Raw genomic sequence first — 19,739 nt, 5'->3', positions numbered from 1 at the left:
AAAGAGGGACAGGCTAGATTAATTTCCGTGACAATTACACTGCTCAACAACTTTTTACGACATTTTTTTAATCAGCAATGCAAGTAATTTTTTTCTCGATTAATTTTTTTCCCCCCAATTCCGAGCTACCCGCATTTCTCCTCCAGCATATCAGGTTTTGATACCACAACTACTACTACTACTAATAATAATAATAAGCAGAGGTACCGGGTTCAATTCCAGCTCCGGCCTCCCTGTGTGGAGTTTGCATGTTCTCCCCGGGCCTGCGTGGGTTTTCTCCGGGTACTCCGGTTTCCTCCCACATTCCAAAAACATGCGTGGCAGGCGGATTGAACTCTCTAAAATTGTCCCTAGGTGTGATTGTGAGCGTGGATGGTTGTTTGTCTCTGTGTGCCCTGCGATTGGCTGGCAACCGATTCAGGGTGTCCCCCGCCTACTGCCCGAAGACAGCTGGGATAGGCTCCAGCACCCCCCGCGACCCTAGTGAGGATCAAGCGGTTCAGAAAATGGATGGATGGATGGATAATAATAATAACAACAACAACAATTAAAATTTATGTAATGCGGTCATTGTTTTTATGTTTATGAATGAAGTGTTAGAAACAGGAACAGGTGGATTCACCCCCCCCCCCCCAACATCATAGGTATGAATTACAATGCATGGTAAAATCTGTGCTGCACACACTTTTATCGGTCAAACTTCCAAATAAAAAAAGGGAAACTCTCGCAAAAACCTGCTCTATTAGAAAAAAAGTAAGGATCAGTGTGAATACATTAATGGACACATGATCTGAGTCAAATTTGGTGTTGACCGAGTTATTGTTTGAAAACCATATATTTTTCACACCTTTACGAGGTCGAATTACGGGGGCAGGGAAGCCCGACTGCCTTTTCCGTAGCCACTCCATCCAACTTTTCCGGGGGAATCCCTGTGCCATTGAGTCGTCCTCGGGGCCTCCTCCCGGGTGGAACCTGCCCTGAACACCTCAGCAAGGTAGGGAAGCATCCAGGTCGTGTCTACATCCCCGGAGGCAACTTCAGGACCATCAAGGTCCCTGCCGATGTGCCGCCCCCTAGCTCATTGTGCATCCGATCCATTTGCTCCTCCCACAGGTCGTAAATCCATGGAAAAGTGTTTGTAAACCTCTGGATGAATATTCATCAAAGCTTCACGTTTTAATATGTGATTAATTTACGAGATTTAAAATGATAATCTGCTTAAATTCAAACTGCCCAAAGACAGGTGAGATAGGCTCCAGCACACCTGCGGCCCTTGAGAGGATAAACGGATTAGAGAATTGGATGGATGGATGGATGGATGGATTCCAAATGAGTGACGGTGTTCTTGTGTTGTTTTGCACAGTACATCGTATCTTTTTACAAGTACTTTCCAAATCTGAAATAAAACAAATGAGTCACACATTCAGGTTCTGTTTGAGGGTTTTGTGACAAACCTTTCTTATCATTACTATTATTATTATTGATATTAGTGATAATTGTTTTAACTGACAATTAAAGACAGATTTCACTCAGTCTGCTTCAAGCGGTTTCATGACGTGATGGCGACATCGTGCGTAAGGACGTAGCGGGCTCGGCTGGGGGCGGGGCATACGCATGGACGCGACGACGTCACGCTCCATGTTTGCGCCGCCGCCGTTGCCGCTCGTGTTAGCTGCCGGCTAAAGCGGCAGTAAGTGGACCCCGAGTGGGCTCATTCGATTCGGATCTGTGGTGTTGAGTTGCGAGAGAAGCTCGGCGGGAGTAGCCCGCTGCTGGTGCCCGCTCGCTTGCCTGCGAGCTCAGCTTGCCGCGGAGACTTCGGGTGAGTGGCGAGTAGCCTTCGAGGCGGCGGGCCGCCGTTAGCCACGTTGCTAGCAAACGGGACAAAACAAGCCCTAGAAAACACGCACTCGCTCTCATTCTGTCGGAGCCGAAGCAGGTGCTAATCGTTCACAACACGCCTTTCACTCTTTTGGACGGCAGCGGTTCGCTTTTACTCACACTGAGCTTGTTTTCACGAGTGAGCCGCTCATGCTAAACGCCTTAGCTAGTAGCTAGCTGGTGAGACGCAATGCTATCATTGAGGCTCACGAACAATTTGTAGCAACAGCAACGCATGTAAGTGGGATTTTATTCATTTAATTGATCGTCCTTTTACTTAAACGTGTTGAATGTTAGCGTCACCGGTGAAGCGAATCCTGACGTTTATGCACTGTTTTCTCTGTTTACAAGTGTGTTTGACGTAGAAGTGCAATCACTTAACAACTAATCGATCATCAATTTAATTGACAACCACGATTGGTTAAACGATTAATTGTGTTGAGTTGATGTCGTTTTTGAAATTGTCCAACTCCTCTGGTGGTGGTTTGAATCCGATCTTGCTAATTATTCTTCAGACCTGACGTCATCAACCTGCAGCACAAATAGGGATTCCGATCACCTGTTTGACCACCTGACGTTCACAAATGTCGTTTGGATCGTTGTGACGTTCATTTCGGGCGCCAGCAGAGTTCCTGTCGAGGATGACTTAATCCAAGTCGGATTTATTGATGAAAAAACATTTTTCCTTAAGTGTCAGTTGCAGGCATCTGCAGTCTTCATGAGTACCCAGTACATTGAAATAAAACCAGTTACGGCTCTATACAATACCCGGTATCGGTACGTGCACGTGCCTTGTTTGCTTCTCAGGGAAGCTCTTTCTCGAATGGTTCAAAATAAGATCGCGCAGGTCAGAATTCCAAGGGGTATATCAAATGTTGAAAAGTTGTCACTTGCCTGCTCCACACTACTGCAATCGCAAAAATGGAACTTTGTAAGGGCAATGGAATAGTTCATGCATATCAGTCTTCACAAATACACTGGGAAAGGCGTCTTTTACAGTTTTGCATGCAATTTTTATGGATGTGTGGTAACGTTCCCTCTTGATGCAGGTCCGTTGGGTAGGTCGACATGGCGACTGACGTGAGCTCGCCGCAGCGCTTCTTCCACATGCCGCGCTTCCAGCACCAAGCGCCGCGGCAGGTGTTCTACAAGCGGCCCGACTTCGCTCAGCAGCAGGCAATGCAGCAGCTCACCTTCGACGGCAAGCGTATGCGCAAGGCAGTCAACCGCAAGACCATCGATTATAACCCCTCTGTCATCAGATACCTGCAGGTAGGTACAGACGGCCCACATGTGACCACCTGTTGACTAGGGACATAGGGCCTGTCCGTTATGGATTTTTGGGGGGGCTGGTGGCAGCCCCGATATTTAGAAGGGAAAAATACTGACTCCTGCTTACTTGGCTGATGAATTTAGAACTTATATAACATTAACAGTGGCCTGATGGTCTGGAACCACCACTTGACTCCCATTCCCTGAAGCATGAATTGACACCCGTGGTGCATTCTGCCAACGGAGACTGCGTGCATATCTGTTCGATCTATGAGCAGATGTGGAATGATAAATACTGTTAGTTACTGTTGTAAAACACAGTATGGGGAATTGGGTCTCCAACTATCAAGCATTGGTTATCTTAAAATGGGGAAATATTTTTGGTGTGTGTGTGTGTGAGAGAGAAGCAAAAGTGGGCTATTCACACTTTGACTACTCGTGTCATGTAACCAGCAGATACTTGAAGCTGAGTATTTGTGACCTGCCATAGTATAATGTGTTACAATGACCCAATTTTTTTTAAATGTGGTTTTGGCATAATCAAAAAAAGACATACTTTCCAATGAGTACAACAGTAACAAGAATTGCGCCACACTGTTTCATCTCAAGAGATAACTCGATTTAAAGTTGGGGGGTCTGGCAGTGTCGGATTTCCAGAATTAGTAGTAAATGGACTTGTAAATTGATGCTAACATTTTTACAAGAACCTTTCACTTGTCCTTTGAAACCAGCGTGTTAGAGTAGCCGGACAACACGAAATTTGCCTCAGACGCTCAGGACGCCCTGAAATACTGAGTTTCATTCAACTTTGAAACAAGGTAGTTTACCTTGCACAGCACGATATCAGTAATACATGCGTCAACGGGGGAAGTATGTAGAATCCGTAAACTCTGGTTAAAACGGCCTAAAATGCTGCCAGGAGGGCCGTAGCAATTCACAAACACCTGCTAGAAAAAGCATGTGAACCCTTAGGCTAATGAGCTAATTGGAATCCAAAGTCAGCAACCTGTAGTCCAATCAGTGAGATGAGATTGAAGATGTTGGGAAAAGCTGCTCTGCCAGATAAAAACCAGTTTGGAGTTTGTTATTCTCAAGACATATCATCTGATGTGAACCGCGCCGTGCGCAAAAGAGCTCTCAAAAGACAGACGATTAAGGATTGTTGACAAGCATAAAGCTGGAAAGGGTTACAAAAGTATCTCTGAAAGCCTTGAAAGCCATCAGTCCACATTGAAACAAATTGTCAACACATGGAAAAAGTTCAGCACTGTTGCTATTCTAACTAGGAGCAGCCCTCCTGTAACGATGACTGCAAGAGTACAGCGCAGAATGCTCAGAGAGGTGAAGAAGAATCCTAGTGTGTCAGCTAAACACTTACATAAAAAAACCTCTGGCACATGCCAATATCTCTGTGGACGAATCTACAATACGCAAAACGCTGAACAAAAATGGAGTTCATGGGAGGACACCATGGTGGAGGCCACTGCTGTCGGAAAAAAACATTGCTGCACGTTTGAAGTTTAGAAAAGATCACCTGGACGCTCAACATCACGACTGGCAAAATATTCTGTGAATGGATGAAACCAAAGTTGAGTTGTTTGGAAGGAATACACAACACTGTGCAGTAAAAAAGGCACAGTACACCAATAATCACAACCTCATCCCACCTGTGAAGTATGGTGCAGGGGGTAACATGGTTTGGGGCTGCTTTGCTTCCTCAGGGCCTGGACAGGTTGCTATCATCAAAGGAAAAATTAGTTCCTTAGTTTACCAAGTCATTTTGCAGTAGAACATAAGGCCATCTCTCCACCAATTGAAGCTCAACAGAAGATGGGGGGGATGACCCAAAGAACAGAAGTAAAGCGGAATGGTCCAAAATTCCTCCTGACAGTTGTGCAGGTCTAATCTGCAACTACGGGGAACATTTGGTTGAAGGTGTTGCTGCCAAAGGAGGTTCAACCAGTTATTAAATCCAAGGGTTCACTTATTTTGTCCACCATGCACTGTGAATGTTTACATGGCGTGTTCAGTAAAAATACATGAGAACATATTATTTGTGTGGCGTTAGTTCAAGCAGCCTGTGTTTGTCTGTTGTTGTGACATGGGGGGGGGGGGGGCGTAAGAGCTCTCGACTGCTCTTGAACAAGTAGTTGTGACATTTGGCGTTGAGCGCAGGAGACAGCAGCAGCAGTTCGTCTGGCAAAGTGACAAGCGTTACATGCATTTCATTTTTGATGCATTTCTCATTGTGTGTTCCGTGTCTATTCATGAAGTAGCTTGTGCGTTGGTGGTGTTTTGTTTCTTTCCGCTTGGAAAACGGTGTGTACTTGTAGTCCCTGATGAAAAGGAGGAGGTCTTTTTTAAAAAATCATGTGACTTTACCATCGCCAAATCACAAGGCTTCCATCCTTCGATCTAGTGGTTGGGATGTTGAAAATTCGATGGGATTTTGTATTCCCCAAAGGCTGAAATAATAATGAAATATTTTGTAAAGACTTTTGTACAGTTAGTAGTGTTAAAAGTTTTCTTCAACTGTTCTGAAATGTCCTAAATGTATTTTTTGTTTCATCATAATTATCCATTATGATAATTGATTGAAGTTTTTTCGCTGACCATTATTATTACACTTCTTTTTATGTGCATTTTAAGTTTTTTACGCAGTATTGGGGTATTTTATGTGGGTAAAGTACCCAAGTCGAAATGTTGGTATTGAGACACCACTGTACCAAATACATGCACATCAGTGGTTGAGTATGGTTTCATTTTGAATTTCTTCTTGGCAGCGCATGTTGGCGTAGCGACTGACTTGACTTGTTTTGCTGACTGGGGGTTCCCAGTTCAAATTTTATATTGCCATCGTAAACTGTTGCCACCAACATTGACACCACAACATCCTGAAATCATTCTCTGGCACTTAACAAGGATGCTAAAAAAAAAAACACTAACTACACTGACACATTGTGTAACACGGCAGCTGTCTTGATTGCCCGTACTTGCGTGCCTTTTGGCCACTGAGACAACACGCTTCGGTATTTCATTCACAGGCAGGCCTACGTCGATAATTAGGAATTTTGGGAAGTATTTTTATAAACCAGGGCCAATGCCGTTTCTGGCAGAGCCATCACAACTTGGTCGGGCCGCTCAAAAAATGCTTGTTCGACACTGTATAATAAATAAAATACTTTATCCGACAGATATGGTTCACTTGTCGTATTCACATGTAGGATCATTAAGAAAAGACACTTGATAGCATCGAATGGGTTCACAAAAAAGTAATTCCACTAACTGACGTTATTTAAAGCTCTCGTGTGTTTTTAACATAAGTTCCACATCTCACTCCCTCATTCACTCTCAGTCACTTGGCAAGGAGGAACAATAATTACGTTCGGTGCCTGCAGTATGCAAATCGCCTACGACATGCCCTCATGTGCTCACAATGAGTGCTGTGAACGGCGTGTGGCCAATGCTAGTGGGCGAATGCGGCTAACAGACGCAAGGCCAGACTGACTGACTGCAGGATATGAGCAGAGAATATGAACTTATTTTTCTATCATTAAACTAGCGCTGAGAAGAACATAAATGAGCTGAGAAATAAGGTGTTCAAGGCAACTCACTCTTAAAACCAGATTGGAGGGAATGGTGTCAGAGCGCCATCTTTTGGACAAATGGTCAAAGGACAGCATTCTGTTTACTGCGTGATGAGAAAGTCAAAATGAATTGGCATTTATAAATATGTTTCGGCCGATGTATCAGTGCGGCCCTTTTGTGAGGTGTCAGCCTCGTCGTTAACTCTCGTGTTTTTGTGGACAGAATCGTCAGTGGCAACGAGACCATCGCGACCTGCGAGCCATCCAACCCGATGCCGGATGCTACAATGACGTGAGCCATGGTTCCTCTCCTCCTTCGCAAACTCTTTCCTTCTCTTCTCTCATCCTTGTCTCCTTCCTCATCCTCTCTCAAGCAGCGTGACTTGACGTGCGTTTGTGTCCCACAGTTGGTCCCCCCTATCGGAATGCTGAACAATCCCATGAATGCCGTCACCACCAAGTTTGTGCGCACATCCACCAACAAAGTCAAATGCCCCGTCTTTGTCATCCGGGTGAGTTTGTGACACGTGGCTACTTCTTGTGCGGCCTGTCAGATTGGCGCTCGATGGAGGAGGGGGGGGGATTTTGACCTGGATTTGTTTTGTGTGCGTGGATACATGCAGTGGACTCCCGAGGGGCGTCGGCTGGTGACGGGAGCATCCAGTGGGGAGTTCACGCTGTGGAACGGACTGACGTTCAACTTTGAGACCATTCTCCAGGTGAACACACAAGTTGGCGCTCGTCGAACGACGAAACTACAATAAACCCATTCCCCCCCCCCAAAGTTGAAATACCAACTATCTGTTCCAGCCCCCCCAAAAAGTGGCACTCCCTAATATGTCACTTGAGAAAAACATACTGCAATAACATCATTCAATAGAATTTAAAAAGAACCCAACAGTTAACCACACTTTTGTTTCGAACAAACGTTGTGCTGCTCATTTTTTGTGTGCGCACCGTGGCCACCAGGGGGCGATATAAGCGTTATTTTCAGTATATACATACCAACATACTGTATGTAACATATGTAGAGTGGACTGGAGACTTGGCTTCTCTCTTGGTTTCTCCAACCGACACTGATATTCACTCCTTGCAGAGGATAAAGAATATATGCCAGCAAGTATTGTTCAGTGGTCAGTCTTCATGTGTTCTACGAGCATTTGTGAAGTGAGTTGAGAAAAGTGCCACCACTCAACGCTCGCAGCTCATGTTTAAACTCTCAAGTAAAAGCTAAAAAAAAAAAGCTGTCGAGGGGGCACTTGTCAAGACACAAGCAAGTCTGGTCTTCATGTGCATCTCAAATCGCAGCTTCAACTAACTTTGTGAATTAGTGATGAACAGAGGTATCTGTGAATTTGCCAGCACGTGGGGGTTCACTGTAGGTCCGTTTATTTTTTATTTTATTTTTATTTTTTTTTAAATCGCAAATTGTTGAGTTGTTGTTGTGTCGGCTCATTGCGGGACTTGTTGTTTTTGTGACCTCAGGCCCACGACAGTCCTGTGCGCGCCATGACGTGGTCCCACAACGACATGTGGATGCTAACGGCGGACCACGGCGGCTACGTCAAGTACTGGCAGTCCAACATGAACAACGTTAAGATGTTCCAGGCGCACAAGGAGGCCGTTAGAGAAGCCAGGTTTACACCCAATCTCCACTTTTCCCTACTTGACCTTCTCTCATGTCTTGTTTATGTGTGTGCTAATAAAGTGGCGTCAATAAAGGCCAGACTGGCACTCTGTCAGCGATCAATAAAGTTTATCACATTTGACACTTCCTGTGTATGACCGCCACCTAGCTGCAAGGGCGTGCACTTTCTCCCAGCCAGCTAGTCCACGCCAAAGTCACTCACTCATTCCTACATCCTGTTCCACATTTCAGTGCTCCAATACAGTTCTAAACCCAGACCTGAACTGAGTCCTTAGTCTTGAACTCCGGCCCTAATCCTGAAACTCAGTCCTAAAACTAGACCCCAGACTTGAGCATGTATCTGATCTCAGTCCTCAAACTCTACCATAGACACAAACTCAGAAATTGGACAATCCTGGTTTCAGTTGTTACATAAAAACGGTCCTCAACCTAGACCTGAACTTGGGGCCGGAAAGCTTTCATGGAGACTTAAACTTTGAACTCAGTCCTAGACCTGATTTCATTCCCGAACACAGACCTGAACCTTGATATCAGACCTGATCCGACAACCCAGAAGTGAATTCAGTTCTCAACCTAGACACAAGCGGTGCTCCGGTTGATCGGCCACCGATCGTGATTGGCCGATTTCCGCGGAAAACTCAGTGATCTGTATTTGTCGATGAATGTCTTTCATTGCAGACCACAAAAAGCGATCACCCGCCGCTGGTGCTTTGTAGCCTGCAGCCAATTCGGGGCCAACCTGTGTGCAGTGTAGCGCCGCCTCCACTTAACATGGCGCACAAGCCACTAAATAAGTCGTATGTTTTTACATTTTCTGCTCTGCTCAGTTTCAAATCATGTCTTGATTTTGTCTAATAAAAGGAATGCTACTTTGTGTAGGAAAAACAAATCGGATTCATCAAGCACTCAATAATGGACGGATTAACGTTTAACGGATGATTCAAATCATGCTTTGTGAGCAGCTCGGAAAATAGAAAGATGTGCACGATCGACTAAACTTGGACTTGACCTTTGAGCTATTCCTGAAGGTGTGAAATGTGACAGACAGGTTGTGAGTGTGGGAAAGCCCGGCGGGACTTGATGAGGATGACTTGACATGTGTTGTTGTCTTTGTAAGTTTGCGCAAGAAGCAGCTGATGAGAAAATTGTGAAACATTTCTTATACACATTTCTTACGTGTGTATGGTTAGGCCTTGGTGGAGGTCTTCTCTCCTCTCTCCTGTACTTTGGAGTAATGATTGATTGATTTCCCCCCCACCCCACCCCCTCCACTATTCAAAGACGTGCCGACGCCGCGCGGACGTTTTGTTAAAGTTGACGTCCAGCAGGGGGAGATATTGAGTCTAGGCCAGCATGCCCAAGTTTATCTAGGACCTTTTGAGTGACAGCTTCCTCACAACATTGTCAAAGGTGTTTCAAAGTCCAAAATAAAGTCTCCCGTGAAAATGCAGGGATGAATTTGAAGCCAATAAAAGTCGAAATAACATTTGGAGTTGTGTTGTCATGTGGACGTGTGGTGGTCACCGTGGAAACCAATGTTCTGCTGCCATGTTACTCTGAACCCTCAAGCAGTCCTCGATTCATCAACCCTGGTGGTGGAGGCCGGTGTCCTCTCGCGCCGCGACGTGTCACTTCCTGTGTGTGACATGTCACTTCCTGTGTGTCCTCTCTAGTTTCTCGCCTACTGATAGTAAGTTTGCCACCTGTTCGGACGACGGCACTGTTAGGATTTGGGACTTCCAGCGATGCCATGAGGAGCGTATCCTTCGAGGTAGTAGACCCCCCCTCGACCCCACTCCCAATCCCCTTGCACCTTGCTTTCGGTTCTATTTAATTATTACCTTTTACCCTGTGTGATGCTTCGACCAGCTAGTTAGTTTCCCCCACTTATGGAAAAAGCCAATGGCAATGACATTTTTGGTTTTACTGTGCTACGTCGCAAAAATTGTGAAATCAATTGATGGGCACTGTATGGCGAAGTGTGTGTGTGTCTGTGGTGGGAGGGTCCATTTTTTTGGGGCGTTATATCTCTAATAGATCAATTTGTCCTCAAAAAATGGCTTCAAAAGAGAGTAAAGTTTAAGAAACTGGACTTTAAAAAAATAGTTTTTTGTCTGACAAGTTTCAATTCAAAATCTCCACCAGTAGGCTCATACGGACCAAACTTTCCAAGGGCTTCCAACTCAACTTGTCCTGCCCCAAAAAGTCAACTGAAATTGCACAAAACTCCACCAGGATGGGAGAGACTTATGTTGCTCGTAACACAAAGAATGAAATTGAAATGTTTTCTGTGTGTGTGTGTGTGCGCAGGTCACGGTGCTGATGTGAAGTGTGTGGACTGGCACCCCACTAAAGGTCTGGTGGTGTCCGGCAGCAAAGACAGTCAGCAGCCAATCAAATTCTGGGACCCAAAGACCGGGCAGAGTCTGGCAACCCTGTGAGTGAAAACTGGGCCTTCCTGTTCAGCACACTACGCAAGTTTGTTCTGTTATGGTTTATTTTGCTATGATTGGTGGCGTTTTTTTTTTTTCTTTCCCTGAACTCACCATGGTTAGTGTGTAATATTGACCAATCCTGCGCACAAGACTTAAAGAATCTCTAAGTGCTGTCTTCACAGAACCGCACGAGGCTTGACTTTTTTTTTGTATCTGATGTAATTAGGGGGGGGATACTGATGAGCTCATCCCAACTGGCTTTTTCTCCAAAGGTTCTTAGTCTGGTCACTGGCATACATAGATGAACAGAGAGGCTTTATTTGTAGTACATAATCATTATTGGCGTGATTGAGCAATGCGTGACCTTCGACCCCCTCAGCCACGCCCACAAGAACACGGTGATGGAGGTGAAGTGGAACACGAATGGCAACTGGCTGCTGACGGCGTCGCGCGACCACCTCTGCAAACTCTTTGACATCCGCAACCTGAAGGACGAGCTGCAGGTGTTTCGAGGACACAAGAAGGAAGCCACCGGTGAGCTAACGCACAGATCACCTGTCGCAAACCTTTCCCCAAAGTCCGCCTCGTCATCCTAACAGAATCCCAATCACAATGCCAATGAAGCAGACTGACGCTTGCCTTTTTCTTGCGCGTCCTCAGCCGTGGCCTGGCATCCCATCCACGAAGGGCTGTTTGCCAGCGGAGGTTCCGATGGTTCTTTGCTCTTCTGGAACACGGGGTAGGGAACATGCCAGGGATTCCCAGACAGCTTTTATTGTGAAAGTCTCAACATGCATTTTGTGAATGCGTGCGTGCGTGTTTCAGGGTGGAGAAGGAAGTGGGAGGCATGGAGATGGCGCACGAGGGGATGATTTGGAGTTTGGCCTGGCACCCACTCGGTCACATCCTCTGTTCGGGATCCAATGACCACACCAGGTAGCACTTAACTGCAACACGCTTACTATATGGCTGCAACACACAAACTACATAAGTGGAACAACTGATATTTAGCATTTTGTGCACATTTTTTTGATTGTCTGTAATGTATATAATTCGCCAATTGTTTCATGTGTGCAACCTGGCCGCAATCTACTACACTAGTCTCACATGACTACAACATAACATACCCACAACGAACATGCTGACTGCACATGTGCAACCACAGGCCGAAAGTGATTCTGTGCTCCGTGTTTGTTAGCAAATTCTGGACCAGGAATCGTCCTGGCGACAAAATGAGGGACCGCTACAACCTCAATCTTCTACCTGGCATGTCGGAGGACGGTGTGGAGTACGGTCAGTAATGTAGCATCACCAAGTGGATGGCACACGCACGTGCGCACACGGAACCAGTCGCTCGTTTGTTAACTCCGACAAAGAAGAACGTTGTTCACCATTGTGACTAAGCTGCTTGTTTCTCAGCATGGATGGGGGTTGGGGGGGGGGACGTTTCTTAGCATGTTTGCTGGTCTGGCTACCACTTGTTAGTGTTCTGGCTAACGTGGCTAATGTAGCATGTGGATTAGCACCATCCCCAAATTGAAAGAATAATCGGTTATTCAAATAATCATGAGTCGGAGCTGTAAAAATGAGTACCGGTAGTTAGCAGTGGTGTAGCTGGTGGTCTCATATGTGCGTGTCCGTGTGGTGATGGCAGATGACATGGAGCCAAACAGCATGGCCGCCATCCCTGGAATGGGAATTCCCGAGCAGCTGAAGATCGCCATGGAGCAGGAGCAGAGTCGTAAGTTCTCTTTGTGGAATATGTCAAGTGTTTGTATTCAACAAAGCAAAGCAAAAAATTAAAGAAAGCAAACGCGCCGCATTGCGTCCAGACAAGGAGGCGGGGCCGGAGGAAATGTCCATCCCCGGACTTGACTGGGGTATGGAGGAGGTGATGGGCAAGGACAACAAAAGGGTCCCGCAGAAGAAAGTCCCCTACGCCAAACCCATCCCAGCACAGTTCCAGCAGGTCAGCTTGTGCTTGTCAATCGCACATCTCGGTCACACCGGTCAGTCGGTCGCAGTTTAATCGCTGCCATATTCTGAATCTGGAAACCTCGGCCCCTTTTCCTCAGGCCTGGGCGGAAAATAAAGTTCCTTCCATGCCCCCTTCTGGAGACGGCCCCAAAGAACGCAAGGTGGAGCCCAAAGTGGACGGCAAGAAGAAAAGTCAGGTGGAGCTGGAGCAAGAAATGGCGGCGCTGCAGTATACCAACCCCAAGCTGCTGGAGGTGAGTGACGTGGGTGGCGGGGCGCGCGTGCATGTGCCGTGTACTGATTGGCCCCCGTCTTTTTGCAGCAGATGAAGATGGAGCGCATTAACCAGAAGAGCTCGGACGGCCCCCAGCAGGGATCGGGCCCCATGCCCCCCTTCTCAGGCCCCGCCGGGCAGCAGAACTTTGGTCCTCCGCAGTCCAACAACATGGGCCCCCCACCTTTAGGGCCCTCTTTCATGTCTCCCGCTCAGATGGGTGCTTCGTCTGGGCACGGGCAGGGCATGATGGGCCCGCCGGACATGCAGAGACACCCCGCCACTTCCAGGAACATGAGCACTCAAGGACCTCACAACATGGGGCCCGGAACCAGAGGAATGCCAGGCCCTCACGGGGGCATGATGGGGCCCCCCGCTCGAGGGATGGGGCCACGGGACCTACAGGGCCCTCTGCCTCAGGGAGGCATGATGCCGCCGCAATCTCAAGGAAACATGATGGGACCTCAGGGGGGGATGATGGGACACCCATCCAGGACACATAATAACTTTGGGATGGGGGGGATGCACGGGCCTCTGCCAAGTAACATGCAGGCGCCCCCCTACATGCAGCATCAGGTGAGCGAGTGGCACATCGTGTCGCCACGCGTGAGATGTGTTGCTCTGGCGTGTTCCACCTGACCCCATGCTCTTTGGTGCTTACAGGCTCCGACTTCGGGGCCCCCCATGCACGGGAGGAGTCAGCAGGGCCCCAACAACAAAGGTGAGCCGCGTGCTTTGGGCTCGTCGAGGCTTGCAAAACAAAAACAAAAAAAATCTCTGGATTTTAGCATTTTCAGATCCATGACATGCGCAAAATGGCTTTATCTGTGTTCGTTTGTTTTCAATCAATGTAATGTCATCTACTTTATTTGATTACACAGAAGAAAAGCCAGGCATTTGTATTCATAATTATGCCCGACTGGAATGAAAAGAAGCAGAGAGGAAAAAACCTGATCCTTGCTGACACTTGGATAAGGAAATAGCAACTTTTCACCTTGAAATGTGTTGATACTTCCATTATAATCGGGAGTGCCTGCAAGAGGTGCACAGATGTAGTGAAAATAGTCCCGTGTGCACCAGATTCCATTAACTCCTTGCGCATTTGTCTTTCAAACGTTTTGCAGTCCAGTAACAGTGGGCAGGGCTGCGAGTCCACTTCAAGTCAAGTCAAAGGGAATCTAGCAGTCACATGATTGCTTGTTAGGGTTAACTTCAGAATAAAAGACCAGTGAAGGCGTCTATGTCGTGTTACTTGTCAAGGTTTTATTTTGAAGTTGGCATCGCGAATCATCACAGTGTGAGCAAGCGTTAAGATTGCTGGCTTAACTTGACTCTCTCGCAAACCGGTGTGGTCGGCGGTTGAATGCAGCGACTCGTCGGCGGTGTCGCTGCGTATTCTTTTTCACGCTCCATCAAAATATGTCTCTCAAGTTTAAACCTTGCATGCTTTTTTTTTGTAATCATCAAGAAGCATACTGAGTGACGATGCTGATGTTGCATCTTGCTCTTCCGCAGACCCCCGGGGGCCGGCCTCCAACCACCACATGGGACCTTCGGATCGCCACGGTGCAGTAGGGCACGAGCACTTCTGGGGGGATGGACAGCATAAACCGCAGGACTTTGACGGGGGCCAGGACTTCCACGGCCGAGGGGAGGAGGCCTGGAGACCTGGACCCGTCTATCCGGGGGCGGCGGGTCATAGAGTCGGGGCGGGTCCCCGAGGAGGCGTGGTGGTGGCGGCCAACTGGGGTCCCGAAGACCGGCCCCCCCGAGACACGGGAGACTTCAGGGGCCGGCGAGATGACAGGTGTGCCCCACTAATTTTCTGTTATGGATTGGAACCCAAAGCGCTGAAAATGTCAATGATTCAGGTTCAGGGGAGGTCCGGGACGGCCCGGAGGTCGAGTCTACCCTGAAGAGTATGGAGCCCAGGATGAGGGCTTTGACGCTCCCGAAGACCTGAGGGGTTGGCCCAGAGGTGGGCCCCCGCCTCGAGGAAGTACGGTCACGTTTTTGATTTGGTTATCGGGGTCCCTGCCGACTTTGTGTGCTTACTGTGCTGTGGGATGTGTTGAGGTCATGACGGCTACCGTGACGGACCCCCAATACACGATGGCGCGTCCGCGGCAGGCCGTGAGCGGTCGATGTCTCTGCAGGGGATGGACATGGCGTCGCTGCCACCACGGAAAAGACCCTGGCAGGACGGCCCAGGAACGGCTGACCTCAGAGAACGAGATGGACCGGGCATAGACGCAGGTCACTTTTGATTGACGTTTGCTTGACTAACGCTTGAATTGAAATCGAGGGTCATAAGGTTTTAGAGAATAACAAGGCCCGCGTGTCCGCCGGCCCACAGGTCGACCTCAGCGGGACGATGGCTACGGCCCGCCTGTGCGGGGAGCGCGGGGCGGCTGGGGGCCCAGTCTCAGAAGAGGAGGGCCCCCCATGCGCAGCGCGCCAAGGGGCCGCGGCCGCTAGACGACATGATCATGGGACTTCATCGGCTGCCAATTTTTTCTTGTCGTTTTTGGGTTTTTTTTGTAAGAAATTTCTATGTTTTGTCTTTTCACTGACTGGACAATAAACACCGACGTGGAAGCTTTGAATCTTGCTCAATGACTTGATTGTGTTATTTCAGGTGAATTGGGCTTGTGAAAATCTGCCCCGCCAAATAACACAGTTGACAGTTTTCTTTTTCCATGGGAATTATAATGGGAATCAATTATTCAGCTGAAAACAGTCTAATCCAAAAATAGACAGGCTGAGGTTTTTGGTCCTAAGCACTACTGTACATGTAAAAAACTATATGGTGATTTACAGCAAAAGTCTTAAATGGTCGTTTAATGACTCCGAGCTTCATTTGAACGTGGTAAATTGTATTTATTTCAGTGATTTCATCTCGTCCCTTAATGGCCAAGTCACTGTCCAGGCCGCCAGTGTGAAGCGAAGTGTGAAGGGTCCCTTTTGTCCAAGTTGGCTTTGTCCCTGCAAAAGGCACTTGGCACGTCGTGACGTCGTCGGTTACCGGTCCGACGGGTTCCGCTCAGATCACCATGCTTTTCCCAGTCACGGTCCTTTTGATGGTGGACGCGGCCACGCTGCCCACGAATCGGATCCCCGCGGTGCCTCCAGGGAGCAGCGACACCACGTAGCCAACCAGGATGACGACCTGCGCGGCAGCCCCGAGAGCCGTCAGCACAGTGCTGTGAAGGGTCATCGCGGCGTACAGCGTCCCTACGAGGGCACACAGGTACACGGCGGCCCCGGGCGAGCCGGGCAGGCTGGCGGCGAGTCTCCCGGGTCCCCGCAGAACAGCCACGGCCGCAATGGCGAAGGCCGAGCCAAGCGACCAGAGTAGCGCGAACTTGCGGGCGTAGATCAGCAGCAGCGGCGCATACAAAGCCGACAGGCCGAAGCACAGCGCTGACAGGGCGGCAAACATCCCGGAGATTGCTAGCCGCTGGCGACGACTCACACCCGGCAGGCACGGGTCCGGGTCGGACGACCACGGCCAACTCCCGCCGGAGCTCGGAGCCGCCGAGGTCGAGGAACCGTCTCCCCCGGACCACGGGCTGGACCAGCGTCCGAACCAACTCCCAGGAACGGGCTCGGGGTCGCCGAGCTCCACCGCGGTGCTGGATCCAGGATGCGACGATGCGGGGGCGGTCTTGCCTCTGGACTGCGACAAATACTCCTGAAGCTGCCGGTTCAACTCTGCCATAACGACAACACTCAAGAGTCCGAACGCTTCTACTACTATGCTAATTGCATTGCAAGATGTTTTCCGCTTCCGTCTCCTCGCTCATTTCTTCTTCGCGGGCTTTGTCGGTGATGTAGCGACCCCTGCAGGATGAAAGAACGCGACACGATAAAAACCCAAAACTTCTCCAATCTCATATTTGATATCGTCACCATCCAAAAATAATCGCCCAACTCACCTTTTCCCTGAAAATACAAACCAAATATTGATTCTAATATGTTTATAAATAATTTAATTTCAGGCGTATGATTGAATGATCCGTCTAACTATCGGATTTAGCCCCTTTTTGCAGAGGTAGTGAATGTCCCGAGATAGTTCAGAGTTTTTTTGTTTTTTTTGAGGGGGGCGGAGGTTATTATAAGGCTATTTTGGTTTCAGTCCCTCAATCTAAAAAAACAACTTGAGTTGGTGACTAAACAGAAGTGTCTTTGAGTATGTTTGAACAGTTTAAATTCGTAGACTGTGTCCTCCAAAGGCCCAATTTCTCCGCTAAATGACGTGACGTCGTGTTCGCATCGCTCAAATTCCCGCGGGCTTCAGATCCGGCCTTCGTTTCCAATGGGGTGCGTAAAGACTAAAGAGTGCCTCGGATCGGAATACACTTTCCTGGCCAACCTTATTCTGCTCTTCTGCATTTCAAGGTTTCTCCTACCAGCTTCTACCACAATTTACCGCATCTAGCGGCGATACAGAAAATAATCAAGTGAGAGTGACTACCTGGCTGTTAGCGAGCAAAAGCAAATCAGTTCGGAGTCGACTGTGAGAAAGTACACAAAAGAAAATAAAAGGGCCTTATCTATCAATTGAAGATCCCCAAAACATGCCTTTTGAACTTTAGACTTGCTCTTGCTTTGTTATGAGTGTGATGAGCAAGCTTCGGAATATCTTTGCACTTTATTTCATGAATGTTAGTCTGTGACGTCACGTGTCTAGTTCAGGCCCAGCTGTCCTGTCTAAATTTACCCTGCCGTCACACTCTCTTCTCTGCCTGCGGTTGAGAGAGAGCAAGAGCAAGAGCAAGAGACCACGAAGTCGAGCAGGTACTGCACGCACACACAAAATGAATATGGATATGTTACAATTACGGTATGTTGTTAAACAGGCATGTCTCCGACATTTAGGTATAAAGGCTGGTTAAGAAAATAAGTTATGGATATATTTTGGATCATCAAATCAAATGCTGAAGGGGCTGATTTGCAGCCAAACACATTTTTGACGGAGCTACAGCGTCCACTAGTTCCAGCCTTGTCCTTAAAAGAAGTTAAGGAGCCCATTTGTTTGTTTGTTCGCTGATTTTTGTTGAAACTCAATGTGCGCGTCTCAGTGGGTCAGTACCAAAGTTGTCAAACGTATCATTATGACAAAACGTTTTATCCTGCAGTAAACATGTTATCATCCTATTGTTATGCAATGAACATGCTTTAATGCCATTATGCCATAATGATTAAAAAGTGATCAAACGTGCTACGGTCATGCGATTAACCATGATTGTAGTATTTTATTGCCATGTTTCAATGTGATCGGGTTTTAATGCTAATAGGATGATGAAAACATGTTTTTATTGTGGCGTACACATGATACAGTCCTCGAAGGGTCTTATAGCGTCCCATGAGCGTGACATGAGTTTTGCTTTTTCAGTGGCATGTCCTTGTGCGAGATCACACCCACCCTGTTCCTGGGCGGGGCGGACGCCGCCCTGAATGGTGCCATGGTGACACGTGAAGGCATCACCCTGATGGTCAACGCCACGCTGAGCCACCCTTGCCCCGCCTACCCGGGCGTGCAGGTCCTGCGGGTGGCGGTCCGCGACCTGCCAGACGCTCGCCTGGGGGACCACTTTGATCCGGTGGGCCGGCGTATCCACAGCAACCGCACGGGAGGCACCCTGGTGTACTGTGCTGCGGGCAGGAGCCGCTCTCCCGCCCTGATCATGGCCTACCTCATGAGGTACCGCGGGGTCACCCTGCGCCAGGCCCACCTGTGGGTGCGCAACAGCCGACCCTGCGTCAGCATTAACATCGGATTCTGGGAGCAGCTGCTTAGCTATGAGAGGCGACTGTACGGGGACAACACGGTCAGGATAGAGCCCGCGCTGCCCGTCGCCGGAACCCGTTTGCCTTCCGCCTTGTCGCGCTACAGGTGGTCGGACGAGTCGCACCAGCAGTCGCCTGTGGTGACGTCACACCACCGATCACCCAGGTCGCCCGTCGGGACTTCACGGCGCAAGTTGACGAGCAAATTGCTCAGGTTGCAGTTTGTGACGTCACTTGAGCGACTGAACAAGTCACCTGGCTAGACGTCACTTGCCCCCGCCTCCCACATTACTTGGCGAAGGTGGCGAAGTTTTCTGAAATCATCATTTTTGTAAGATAATTTTGATTTCTTTACTTTGCCTTTAAATCTGCTTTCAAATGTGCTTTGAATTACAGTATTTGAAGCATATTGAATTACTTTTTGTATGAAATGCGCTATAAATTTGTGATTCTATTTTTCTCTACATACTGAAAAAAAATTATATATATACCGCATATATATATATATATATATTTTTTTTTTACAGTAAGAACAATAATTACCTGCTTCTCCTCTTTCCGCAATTAAAAAAATATTATAAATGATACCGAGCCTAATGTTGATTCTGCATCAATACCTTAGTCTTACCGTTTGGTGCTTTCGAGTGCCTTTGTTATTAATTTGTTGTTTTATTGTTGTATATATGATATTTGCTCCATGTACAACACTTTGTATACAGCGATGGTTGTTTTAAAGTGCTCTATAAATACAGTTGAGTTGAGAAAATAAAAAAAAGGTGACTACAATCAAAAGATGATGTCATGTTGGTCCATCAGAAGATGATGACATGTGGGTGATGCAATAAATGTGTGGCACGCCTATGAGGGTCTTT

General features: G+C 47.8%; 3 protein-coding genes across 5 annotated transcripts; 2 read left to right on the top strand and 1 right to left on the bottom strand.

Annotated features, from left to right (window-relative positions):
- The first annotated feature begins 1,611 nt into the window (after nucleotides 1–1,611).
- wdr33 (WD repeat domain 33) lies at nucleotides 1,612–15,685 on the top strand. 3 transcript variants are annotated; one of them, XM_086129209.1, is made up of 21 exons: nucleotides 1,612–1,822; nucleotides 2,931–3,153; nucleotides 6,964–7,032; nucleotides 7,148–7,252; nucleotides 7,364–7,459; nucleotides 8,226–8,377; nucleotides 10,062–10,159; nucleotides 10,699–10,825; nucleotides 11,203–11,357; nucleotides 11,484–11,562; nucleotides 11,649–11,759; nucleotides 12,022–12,116; nucleotides 12,478–12,564; nucleotides 12,656–12,792; nucleotides 12,899–13,054; nucleotides 13,123–13,650; nucleotides 13,738–13,795; nucleotides 14,590–14,881; nucleotides 14,946–15,052; nucleotides 15,151–15,330; nucleotides 15,431–15,685. In XM_086129209.1, the coding sequence occupies exons 2-21, from the start codon at nucleotides 2,950–2,952 to the stop codon at nucleotides 15,550–15,552; spliced, it is 2,958 nt and encodes a 985-aa protein (XP_085985335.1). In that variant the 5' UTR covers nucleotides 1,612–1,822; nucleotides 2,931–2,949; the 3' UTR covers nucleotides 15,553–15,685. The 3 variants fall into 3 exon arrangements, with proteins under 3 accessions (XP_085985335.1, XP_085985334.1, XP_085985333.1); XM_086129208.1 differs by having other exon boundaries at nucleotides 1,613–1,822; nucleotides 13,126–13,650; nucleotides 14,946–15,073; XM_086129207.1 differs by having other exon boundaries at nucleotides 1,613–1,822; nucleotides 14,946–15,073.
- sft2d3 (SFT2 domain containing 3) lies at nucleotides 14,318–16,872 on the bottom strand. The gene has a single exon (XM_086129210.1). The coding sequence runs from the start codon at nucleotides 16,793–16,795 to the stop codon at nucleotides 16,118–16,120; it is 678 nt and encodes a 225-aa protein (XP_085985336.1). The 5' UTR covers nucleotides 16,796–16,872; the 3' UTR covers nucleotides 14,318–16,117.
- Nucleotides 16,841–19,617, top strand: LOC147194682 (dual specificity protein phosphatase 18). Its single transcript, XM_086129211.1, has 2 exons — nucleotides 16,841–17,874; nucleotides 18,473–19,617. The coding sequence occupies exon 2, from the start codon at nucleotides 18,477–18,479 to the stop codon at nucleotides 19,128–19,130; it is 654 nt and encodes a 217-aa protein (XP_085985337.1). The 5' UTR covers nucleotides 16,841–17,874; nucleotides 18,473–18,476; the 3' UTR covers nucleotides 19,131–19,617.
- Nucleotides 19,618–19,739: the final 122 nt, after the last annotated feature.

The sequence above is a fragment of the Hippocampus guttulatus genome, chromosome 14 (genome assembly GCF_054856545.1).
Source record: "Hippocampus guttulatus isolate MCC_2025c chromosome 14, RoL_Hgut_1.0, whole genome shotgun sequence".
NCBI lineage: Eukaryota > Metazoa > Chordata > Actinopteri > Syngnathiformes > Syngnathidae > Hippocampus > Hippocampus guttulatus.
The sequence above is the reverse complement of the archived record's forward strand: the minus strand, read 5'-3'. Positions and strand labels throughout refer to the sequence as shown.

Bases quoted from the DNA above. Each gene is read 5' to 3' on its own strand.
- sft2d3 (XM_086129210.1), bottom strand. From the start codon at position 16,795: ATGGCAGAGTTGAACCGGCAGCTTCAGGAGTATTTGTCGCAGTCCAGA.
- LOC147194682 (XM_086129211.1), top strand. From the start codon at position 18,477: ATGTCCTTGTGCGAGATCACACCCACCCTGTTCCTGGGCGGGGCGGAC.
- wdr33 (XM_086129207.1), top strand. From the start codon at position 2,950: ATGGCGACTGACGTGAGCTCGCCGCAGCGCTTCTTCCACATGCCGCGC. The intron at 12,565-12,655 runs GTAAGTTCTCTT...CATTGCGTCCAG, and splicing joins CATGGAGCAGGAGCAGAGTC to ACAAGGAGGCGGGGCCGGAG. The intron at 14,882-14,945 runs GTGTGCCCCACT...TCAATGATTCAG, and splicing joins AGGGGCCGGCGAGATGACAG to GTTCAGGGGAGGTCCGGGAC.